This window comes from Heterodontus francisci, chromosome 8 (assembly GCF_036365525.1).
Source record: "Heterodontus francisci isolate sHetFra1 chromosome 8, sHetFra1.hap1, whole genome shotgun sequence".
Lineage (NCBI taxonomy): Eukaryota > Metazoa > Chordata > Chondrichthyes > Heterodontiformes > Heterodontidae > Heterodontus > Heterodontus francisci.
This window is the reverse complement of record NC_090378.1, coordinates 125,524,294-125,536,417: the sequence shown is the minus strand read 5'-3', so window position 1 is coordinate 125,536,417 and position 12,124 is coordinate 125,524,294. Positions and strand designations below refer to the sequence as shown.

General features: G+C 41.7%; 1 protein-coding gene across 1 annotated transcript in view; it reads right to left on the bottom strand.

The window, feature by feature from the left end:
* The window catches only part of LOC137373267 (rab GTPase-activating protein 1-like), a 600,347-nt gene that overhangs the window by 510,090 nt on the left and 78,133 nt on the right, over window positions 1–12,124 (bottom strand). The window contains exon 5 of the mRNA XM_068038116.1: window positions 2,197–2,371. Within this exon, the coding sequence (XP_067894217.1) occupies window positions 2,197–2,371 (175 nt within the window). The remainder of the gene's footprint in view (window positions 1–2,196; window positions 2,372–12,124) is intronic.

Here is a 12,124-nt window from a genome sequence, read left to right as displayed (position 1 = left end):
TCTCTGAGCACTCTAGTAATTTACACACAACTAGCAATTAGACTGACAGGTCTGTAGTTACCAGGTTTCACTTTCTCACCTTTCTTAAATAGTGGAGAGATGTTTGCAATCTTCTAATCCAGTGGTATAATTCCCAAATCAAGACAGCTTAGGAAGATTACTAATGCATCTGCAATTTTCTCACTACTTCTTTTCATACCCTGGGATAGAAACCAACAGATCCTGGAGATTTGTATACCTTCAGTCTCATTACTTTTCCCATTGCAATTTTTTTGTTTCTAGTAAATCCAGTAGGCTCCTCTCGATTAATTTTTGGGTTCTCTTATACCACTGGTATTTTGTCTACTTTACTGTAAAGACGAATGCAAAGTACTCGTTTAACAAGTCTGCCATTTCCTTACGGTCCATTACAGTATCATCTGAGTCTATCTTTAATGGGCCCACATTTCCTAGAGTCACTCGTTCTCATTTTAATAAAAAAAAACTTTTGCTGTTAGATATCTCTTGCAAGCTTTTTTCATATTTCTTTTTGCAGCTCTTAACTTTTTTAAATATATTTCTCCCAGTCTGCCAGTTTTCTTGACATTCTGTGAGCATGAACAAATTCTACTGGCCTTGGGTTCTCCTAAATTTGTATCGGGAACCCAACTACACAAGCTCGCTTCTGAACATTTTAAAACAAAGCCATCCTGTTCTCAAACATGGTCTTCCAGTATTTAAGAAGTATCCACTATAGCTTTCTGAATGATCAAGTGTCTTCACATTCCTCAAAATCATGTCCAACATAAAAGCACAAAATGATTAGGTCGTGACTGCTCCTCAAGATCCCCGACAAAAATCAACAGATTTGAAGCTAACTAAAGATGAAGTTCACAGCTAAAACATTCATGTTGAAAAGGCTTACCATCAGGCCAAGGTGAAATTAGCTATAGTGCAGATGATGTCAATGGAAAACAACAAATTCAAAAACACTGAACTTTTCAAAACAGCAAAGTTGAAGAGCAGAGAAAAAGAGACAATATTTCCCTGTGGGAGTTTGAAGGTAAAGCATGGCTAGTATACATGAGCAAAGAACTGGAAGTGGTTGAAAGGATGTGGTATATATAAAGAGAGAATTTTCAATGTTTTAATATTTTAATATCCAAAGACAGGAAATGGGTAGTCACTTTAAATGTTGGTTACTGCAAGAAGTGGGGTAGATTATACTTCTCCGAGGACTTTAGAAATTACATTCCACAGTTAATACATCAGCAGGTTGCTGTAATTAAATTAATGGTCACTTTAATATTCTAATGCTTGTTAACTGTAAATCCATTAGCCGTGCTCTGTCCAAAAAATAGATACTAGTCTCCTCAGCCGAAGCAATTGGCAGCTTAACCACTCAACACCCCAGTTGAGCAAGCAAACAGATTAGCAGAGTGATCAGTCAAATGGCTTTGAACTTGAGTATGAGTGACAGCTTTTTGTTTTAATGGACACTGCTTTGATCCCCTTTTGTTCTAGAAGGGAAGATTTGTACCAGTCGTTGCCTGATGCGGATTCAGTCCTGACGAAGGCTATATGCACCTGAACCACCATAACCAATCTTTTCTCTTCACAAGCATATTTCCAGCATTTTTTGCTCCCAGTTCTTCAGTTCTTCTGCATTTATCAAAGAGCAAGGCGTTTTTTTTGGGGGGGGGGGATGGTTAGGTGACTCCAGGGGAGGTCACATACCAAATCTACAAAATGTTTTGTTAAGGGGCATTATCAGATTAATTTTCATTTCCGACATTTGGAGAGGAGCAGTCAAATAATATTAAATATATAATAAATATTACTGTAATTCTGATGCTTGTCTTTGCAACTTATCTACTTGTTGCTAATACATCTGTTTAGTAGTTTATCGTGTAAGCCATAGTGTGAAAGCATGTTTATTCAGATGTACTCACCTGCAGCCTGCAGCACATTTCAAAGTAATTCACTGCATGTGACCATGCTTTGAGACCTCTCTGAGAGAAGGGGCAGGGAGCTATATAAATTCAGGTCCTTCATTTCTTTAATTAGTGTTAAATTATTTTTGCCAAAAAGGTCTGGCCAATTTAGGAAATAAACAAATTATGCTTTCTACTTTTGATAGTGCATTGCACAAATATTTACATGCTTATTTTGAAAACAAATAGTTCTCGCACTCAAAGGTTAAAATACAGTACTTACAGCTTCTTTGATCTCACAGCAGAACACGTGAAGCTGGAACTCATCTGTACTACAGTAACTTTCAGTAAATGCAAAGCAATTACTCTCCGCAGTCCCATCAGCGGCTCGGACACAGAACAACACTGTATATATTGGAAACGCAGCTATCTCTGTAGTCGTAGCCTGGTCTATTATCCTGAAGGTGGGGGGAGGAGGGAGAACAGGAATGCAGAATTCAGTTTGAGGACAGGTGAAAACAGCAGTTCTCAAGTTTTAAAAAAAATATAAAACAATTTAAAGTCCCTAATTAACTAAACACCATACTCGGTAAAATTACAGAATTTTAAAGCATAGAAGGCGGCCAAGCAGTCCATCGTGCCTGTGCCAGTTCTTTGAAAGCTATTAAATTAGTCCCATTCTCCTACTCTTTCCTCAGCTCTCAAATTTCTCCTTGACAAGTATATATCCAAAATAAAAGCAAAACACTTCAGATGCTGGAAATCTGAAATAAAAACAAGAAATGCTGGAAATACTCAGCAGGAAATACTCAGTGACCCTTCTTCAGAACTTAGTCACTGACCTGAAACGTTAACTCTGCTTCTCTCTCCACAGATGCTGCCAGACCTGCTGAGTATTTCCAGCGTTTCTTGTTTTTATTTAAGTATATATCCAATTTCTTTTTGACAAGCTGTTCAAAAGATTTGTCTTTATAAGTAGAGGCATAGAGTACAAAAGCAAGGAAGTTATGGCACTCTTTTACAAATCACTGGTTAGGCCTCAGCTGGAGTATTGTATCCACTTTTTGGCACCACACTTTAGGAAGGATGACAAGGCCTTAGAGGAGATTTACTAAAATGATACCAGGGATGAAAGATTTCAGTTGCATGGAGAGACTAGAGTAGCTGGGGTTGTTCACCTTGGAGAGATTTCATAGAGGTGTTCAAAATTATGGACCGTTTTGATAAGTATAAATAAGGAGAAACTGTTTCCAGTCTCAGGATGGTCGGTAACCAGAGAACAGAGATTTAAAACAACTGGCAAAAGATCAGAAGGGTGATGCAAATTTATTTTACACAGCAAGTGATGATGATCTGGAATGCACTGCCTATTGACAATTAAGTAGTTTCTTGGTCACCATTACTAATGTTAGCTTTTTATTACAGCTTTATTTAATTTCATTTAAATTCCCCACTGCCATGGTGGGATTTTAGCTCAGGTCTCCAGCTCACTAGTCCAGACCTCTAGATTACTAGTCCAGTGACATAACCACTATGCTACCATACATCATGAGTAAGAGTAGATTCAATAGTAACTTTCAAAAGTGAACTGGATGCATAAAGGGAACGGGAATAAAAAGCTAGTCTTGGGATTGGTGACCATGAAGCTACTGGATTGTCATAAAAACCCAACTGGTTCACTAACATCAATTAGGGAAGTAAATCTGCTGCCCTTACCTGGTCTGACATATTGGTGATTCCAGACCCACAGCAATGTGACTGACTCTTAATTGCCCTCTGAAATGGCCTAGCAAGCCACTCAGTTGTATCAAAACCATTAAAGTATATCAATAATAAAATAGGGCTGACCATCTGGCATCGACCTAGGCACCAGATACAACAAAGGTACACCCTGCTCAGTCAACCCTGCAAAATCTTCCCCACCAACATGTGGGGACTTGTGCCAAAGTTGGGAAAGCTGTTCCACAACTAGCCAAGAAACAAGTTAACATAATTATACTCTCAGAATCATACCTACCTGTCAACATCCAGACTCTTCCATCACCATGCCTGGGTATGCACTGTCCCATCAGCAAGACAAGCCTACCAAAGGTGGCGACACAATGGTATACAGGTGGAAGGGTGGGGGCAGGGGTGGGGGGTGATTCTGGGAGTCCTCAACATTGACTCCAGACCCATGAAGTCTTATGACTTCAGGTCAAACATAGGCAAGGAAGCCTCTTACTGATTACTATCCATCACTCTCCCTCAGCTGATGGCTCTTTCATGTTCAACACCACTTGGAAGGAGCACTGAGGGTAGCAAAGGCAACAGCGTATACTCTGGGTGGGGGGGCCTCAGTGTCCATCACCAAGAGTTCCTTGGTAGTAAAACTACTGACCAACTACTGAAGGACATAGCTATTAGACTGGGCTTGTGGCAAGTTGTGGGAGAACCCAATACAAGGAACTAACCTACTTCACCATGTCCTCACCAATCTATCTGTCATGGTTGTATCTGTCCATGCCAATCATGGTGGGAGTGACCACTGCGCTGTCCCAACTTCACACTATTCACTCCATCATATTTTGTGGCACTACCATTGTGCTAAATGGGATAGATTCAGACCAGATCTAGCAGCTCAAAACTGGGCATCCATGAGGCAACGTGGGCCATGAGCAGAAGAATTGTATTTTACCACAATCTGTAATCTCATGGCCTGGCATATTCCTCATTCTACTATTACCATCAAATGAGGCATCCAACCCTGGTTAAATGAGGAGTTATAAGAGCACACCAGCAGCAGCACCAGGCATACCTGAAAATGAGGTGTCAACCTGGTGACGCTACAAAACAGGGCTACATGCACACTAAACAATGGAAGCAGCATGCTATAGACAGAACTAAGCGATCCCACAACCATTAGAGCAGATGAATCCTACCACACCCAGTCATGAAAGGGGCTTAGTTACCTTGTTACAGCAGATTTTCATACAGCAGAGGATGAGGCCATTCGGCCCATTGTGCCTATGATGGTTCTTTAAAAAGGCTATCCAATTAGTCCTCACTTCCATGCAAATTCAACAAAGATCAGCACGTGAGTGCAAAAGACAAGGCTGAAACATTCGTAACCATCTTCAGCCAGAAGTGCCAAGTGGATGATCCATCTCAGCCTCTCCTGAGGTCCCCACCATTACAGATTGTTAATCTGTTAATTGTGTATCAATGGTTTGATTATATGCAGTTGAGCACTTATAAGCAGATACTCACTGAGACTGGTGGAGGGCTTTGAGTGAGGAGTTACATATTTGTAATCCTTTTATTCTACACAATAAATGTGAAACTGAGTAAATATAGGCTCCAGCATTATCCTTCCATAACCAACTTTCTGGAGTTTAACACAGATACCAGTCTTCAGCCAATTCTATTCACTTCACGTGATATCAAGCAATGGGTGCACTGGATTAAAGTCCTGCTCCCCGACCCGAACCCGACGACATGTATTGGGTTCGGGTCGAGCCCCTCTTCTAGGTCTGGCTTTCGGGCTTGGGTCGGGCCGAGTCCAGGTCGTGCTCAGGTCAGGTCGGGCCGGACACACACGGTAAGTGCTCTGCCGGTACGTATTAAAAATAAAAAATACTTAGCTGAGCTGGGAGTCCAGGATGAAACTGAGTCTGCGCAGTGAGCGAGTGATGTCATTATGACGTCATCACGCATGCGCTGCAGCTTCGTGGAGCTTCCCAGTCGGAAGGTAAGTAAAGGGATGGTCGGGTCAAGTGGGGTCGGGCTCAGGTCGGGTTGGGGCGAAATTGGAGGGACTCGGGCCGGGTCGAGCTCGGGTCCGCTGTGGATCGGTCGGGTTCTTTTTCCCGAACTGAGCAGGCCTTTATACTGGATACAACAAAGGCTATGGGCCCCGACAACATCATAGCTGTCGTGCTGAAGTCACATGCTACAGAACTAGTTGCACCTCCAGCTACAACACTAGCATTTACCCAACGATGTGGAAAATTGCCCAGGTATGTCCTGTCCACAAAAAAAAAGACCAAACCAATCCAGCCAATTACCACCCCATCAGCCTACACTCAATTAACAGCCAAGTTATGGAAGGTATTATCAAGAGTACTATCAAACGACATTTACCCACCAATAGCCAGTTCAATGATACTCAATTTGGGTTGCACAGGCTCACTCAGCTGCAGACCCTTGTTACAGCTTGGCTCAAATATGAACACATATTAAAATAAATACAACACGCTTGAAAAGGAAACATTTGCAGGGCTCCACGCAATGAGCAGGGAAGTAGGAATTAACTGAATAGCTCTTTCAAAGAGCCAGCACAGGCTTGATGGGCTGAATGGTCTCCTTCTGTGGTGTATGATTCTATGAAAATCTACTGCAACTAGATAGCTAAACCCCATTCATACCATATCATACAGTGATGGGCAACACAATACAAACTCCCAATTGTCAATTTATGGATTCTCCGAACATTACTATTTCTAAAACAGAGCATTAATTAGATTCCTAAAAGGACTTCAACCCACAGGGGTTAAGACATACAAAGGTGAACTTATTAAACTGAAATGAAGTGGCTTTTGCTGTACAGCAAATTATAACAGCCAAAACAGGAATAAGTAGCAAGAAACTTTAACTTTACTGCCCTCTTCATTCTCTAAACCAAGTAATCCCCACACATGACTCAACAATCAAATCAGAGACACCAGCCTGTCTAAGGTTATAAAAATTGATTTGACTCCCTCTTCCCATCAAAAATACCAACCCAGACACTCTTCAGCCTCTAATAAAAAAAGAGAAAATGCTGGAAATACTCAGCAGGTCAGACAGCATCTGTGCAGAGAGAAACAGTGTCAACTTTTCAGGTTGATGACCTTTCATCAGAACTTCCCAGAAAGACTCAAAGTATTGAAGTTAGACAATTCTTCTCCATTGCTCATTATCTTTCAATTACAATAGGGTGGTGCCCAGATGAGTATATGCAAGCCATGATTCAGGCACTTCAGTACAATAGGAACCTTGCATACAGTGGGAAATCCCGTGAACACAATTTTCACTTGTACAGCAAGCCCCAGGATACTTAGCAATGAAGAGAAACAGGCCATGAAACAGGGGCAAAGGAAATTAATTTAAATAGGGGAGGATGCCAAATACCAGCCGTAGCCTTGTGCCAACAATCCTGCCAGAAGGCTCAAGCTCCATTCCAGCACTTGATTACATTCCTAGACCAATACTTGCAGGTGCTGGATGAGATGTTAAACCGAGGCCTCATCCGACCTCTCAGGTGGACATAAAAGATCCAATAGTACTATTTGAAGAGGAGCAGAAGGATGTGAAAGACGCTATATGAACCCAAGTCTTTCTTCCAGTTGAAATAGATTTTTAAAGGAAGAGAGACAGAAGCAGGGAGATAGCTTCAGAAGGCAGGCATGCTGTGACTGAAGAATTAGCCAACAACAGTAGAGAAAAAGGTTCAAAGGATGAGCGGTAAGCAAAATTCATGTTGCAGAGGTACACATTAAAACACATGGTTACAGGAAATCACCTGAATAGAAAGTAGGGGAGGGATTTGAGAATGAAGACAAGGATCTCTAAATCAATATGCTAGGATGCAGACAGCCAGTGAATTTAGGAATGAATGGAGATAACGGGAATGCACAATCTACTGTACAAGAGGACACAAGATGCAGGTTTTGCATTCATTATAATTTGTGAAGGAGGCGAGGGTGTTCAAGAATTCAATCCTCAGCACAAAGACATGACGATTGAGGGAGAAAGGTGTGTGTGCAAGAATGCAACATTCTTGAACTGGGAAAATGCATTCCTAGCCTCTGACTGGATCTCAGGGTGTAAATGGCAGCTCAGGTCCAAGACATAGTCTGATATTGCAGACCAATTGAGGGAAGTTGGCGCTGTACTAAAAAATAATGGCTTCGGCTTTCCAAATGGGTGAGCTGGAAGAAACCGACTCGTCTCAGGCCTTGATGTTGGATAAAAAGATAGTTACAACCTTAGAGTCAATGGTGGTGGCAGAGAGACTGAGTTGAGTTTTATCAGTGAATACACGTGGATAATATCACTGGGAGGTAGGATGTAGTTGATAAATAGGAGGGGCAAAGATGATGGCTGGGGCGCACTGCAGATATTCATTTAGGCTCGAGATGTAAATCCTCTTGAAGAGGTGAAACTGGTGTATTGAGAAAAATGGAACCAAGTGAACACAGTGCCAGAAAGATGAACTGCAGATGCGAATTGGTAGAGGAGAATCAAAAGGTCAGTGGTGAAGGGGGCAGAGAGGTCAAGGTGATGAGCCTTTCTTACTTACCAATAACATATTGTGGAAAGCTTGCTAGAAAGTGATGTTGCATATGACCAAAATGGTGGACAATCTGTCCTCAACTTTTCCAATTCAATAGAAAGCCCAATCAGAGATTAGCGACATGGGATGCCCTGATTGCTCCTATCTCAGAGAGAGCGCTTGAGTTTGGGGTGGGTAGAAAAAATTTCAAGATGGAAAGAGGTCCAAGAACCAGTCTCAACAGACGACACAGTTTTTGCAGTTTTTATAAATACACCTGCTCATCAATCTAAAAAAACATTGTTACAAGTGGCTTTCCCTCCACTTCTATGCACACAAGTCACAGGCTGAATTTTTGGCTGCCATCCCACTTGCAAAAATAACAGCACTGCATCCATACTCTGTAGCTCAAGTGAAAAAGCTCTATAACCATTCACCTACACAAAACAACACAACTACCAGTTGAACTTGTGTAGCTCACATTGCCAGACAGACACACTATTTTACAGGTACAGGATAGGAACATAAAGAAATGTACACATGTGTGGGATTGGACTATGCTGCTGGAGTATAAGATGGGGACACTACACAACTGGTGACAGTCAAAGCGACTTCTAGAACAGAGCAACTGGGCTAATTTACACAGAACTAAACAAAGGCCATTAACGCAAAGGGCTGTTCGAAGTCTACTAACCATTACTTTTCCAGAAGACGGCAGGGATGACGCATTTTCTGTCAGAGTTACAGATTGCAAACAGAAAGGGAGGTGATACATGGAGATTTTGAAAACTCTTAGTATCACAAATACTTAAATCAATGAAGTGCAGACATTTAAAGACAACTAACTGCTTTTTGTTTAATTGAGAAACAACAAAGAAAGTTGGAAATACACAGCAGGTACACATTCAGCGTTGCTACAATTAACATAATGATACTCACTGAATTTCTGCACTCAGTTTACAGAACAATGCACAAAGTATTCTGTGAACTAGTAATCTCAAACTAACACTTCCTAAACACACAGAACATTCCTGCACAATTCGAAGCAGCAAACACTGTATATGTTTAAAGATTTGCCTAAGCAGAAAGAGGAACTTTCAAGCACAACTTTTCCTGATAGCAGCCATTATTCTTCCAGTGCAGGTCACACTGTTTGTTTTACTATGTTTATTTACTGGGTAAATGTTGACTGTATCCTTAAATGCCAGTTTGGCTAAGTTGGTAGCACTCTTGCCTCTGAGTCAAACCACATGATCGAGGCCGACATTTCAGTGTGCAGTACTGAGGGAGTGTTGCACCGTCAGCAGCGCCAAAGTTTCAGATGAAAAGTTAAACCAAGGCATTGTCTGTCTTCTCAGATAAACTTGAAAGTACATGTAACTATTCTAAAAGGAGCAGGGACTTTTCCCAGTGTCCTGGACAACATTTCTCCCTCAACAAACATCATTAACGGACTGACTGGCCATTTATCTCATTTGCTGGTATGCGACCTTGCTGTGCCATGTTTGCCTACCAAACAGTGACTGCATTTCAAAAGTAATCCTTTGGCTGTGAACCACTTGTAGACATCCTGAAGACACAATAAATGTGCTTTAGGATGGCCAACCTTTCCTGATGATTAATTTTAAAGTAGGGAACTTGTGTTTTGAATGTTTATATTGTGTTCCCCACCTCCCCCAACGCCCCTCGCACATCTCCAGTTTTTGATCAACATTCATTTCCAGTCACTAGCTGCCGCATTCCTGCAGTCTACTATTCCCCAAAACAACTTGCATTTATATCACACTTTTACAACATAGTAAAACATCCCTGGCATTTCACAGGAGCATTATCAGACAAACTCTTGACACCCCAAGCCTTGTAAGGAGGTTAGCACAGGTGACCAAAAGCTTTGTCAAACAGGTAGGTTTTAAGGAGCACCTTAAAGGAGAATAGAGAGAGACAGAGAGCTTAGGGCCTGGGAAGCTGAAAGCACAGCCGCCAATGGCGGAGCAAAGGAATTTGGAGACGCCCAAGAAGCCAGAGTTGGACAATCACAGAGATCTCTGAGGGGTAAAACAATATTTTTCTGATAGACATCCAAAATGGCAAAGACAGGGAAACCAGTCCCCTTGGCCAGCGTGAGCCAGCCTCGCGTACATGATTAGTGAATAGAAGCAAGGCATGTAGGAGTTTCATTCACAGGCCGTGCATGATTCCATTGTGAATCCCTAAGGTAAAGGCAACTATTAATTAAGATTTTCACAGCTAAAGCTAGATGCAGCAGAGAAGCTTGGCAGTGCAAGGTAGACGGGGATTTAGAAGAACATGACTCAGAATAACAAGCAAGCTCAATTTAGGAAGGATATCAAGGCCCTGGACACAGTACCAGGATGATACCAGGGATAAGGGAGCTCAGTTATGTGGAGAGATTGGAGAAGCTGAGATTGTTCCAAAAGCAGAGAAGATTTCTAGGAGACCTAATAGAGGTGTTTAAAATTATGAAGGGTTTTGATAGAACAATTAGAGACAAACCACTTCCTCTGGCAAGTGGGTTGATAACCAGAGGTCATAGATTTAAAATAAGTGACGAAAGCACTTGAGGGGAAATGAGGAGAAATTTCTTCATAGAGGCTTATTAGCACCTGGAATATACTAATTGAAATTATGGCGGAATCAGATCAAATAGGAATTTTCAAAATGCAATTGGACATGTATTTGAAGAGGACCCATTGCGTTATTATGGAACTAAATTGGATAGCTCTTTCATAAAGCTGGTGCAGGCATGATGGGCTGAATGGCCTCCTTCTGTCTGTAAGATTCTATGGTTCTGGTGTAGATACTGGAATGTAGCTGGTTGCAGAGATCCGAATGAGGGTTCGCGTGTAGACGCAAGTGCTGCTGATGGAAGACTTCAGGCGGCAACTTAGCAGAAAGAGACAGTAAACAGATCGACTCCATGCATTGGACAATGAACATTAATGTGAGTGCGACAAAAGACTGATTTCTCCAAGGCAGCTGAATTAAGCGTTTGCTGAAGGCGGGCCAATGGCATGGATCCAATCTTACCTAGTTAAATATATTTAGTTATTTTAATGCGGTGATAGGCACGTTTGAGATTGGGTGCCAGGGACTTCAAAAGGTGGCAGATTTGTGTATAACTAAAAAATGTTCTTGACAGTCAAAGGAGACGGGACTTGTTCTTTAAAAACAAGACCACACTGAGCAATTTGTGCAGTCAAAGCAAAGTACAGTACTAGGGGATATTTAGCTAAAGATAAGTGAAATATAATCAAGTTCAGCAGAACTATTACGGTATAAAGAACGGTAAAGAGAGTTCAGCATGGAGTGCTGCTAGCAAGAATGGGATGGGATTGATTTCTAATGCCAAAGCATTTCAAATGCACAGCTACAAGTACTACTCATCCCAGGGTCATATTTCCACTCAATGCAGAAACAATAAGGTGAGCTCTTCGAAAGATTCCAGAAGAAATCCTTAACCCCTGCACCACGGTAAGGTGTCTCACCACGCAGAGGGTCCTATCCTACCCTCAACACTCACAAAGTGTAACTTGCACAAATCAATTGCGCCGGTATTTTCGAGCATTCAAAAAGTTCAATCTCAGAAGTGAGCAGGAAGGAGGTACAAGACCCTAACTCTATGCGTAAACAGACTCCAGCATATTAGTAATAAAAACAAGAAATGCTGGAACCACTCAGCAGGTCTGGCAGCATCTGTGGAAAGAGAAGCAGAGTTAACGTTTCGGGTCAGTGACCCTTCATCGGAACTGACAAATATTAGAAAAGTCACAGATTATAAGCAAGTGAGGTGGGGGTGGGGCAAGAGATAACAAAGGAGGTCTAGATTGGACCAGGCCACATAGCTGACCAAAAGGTCACAGAGCAAAGGCAAACAATATGTTAATGGTGTGTTGAA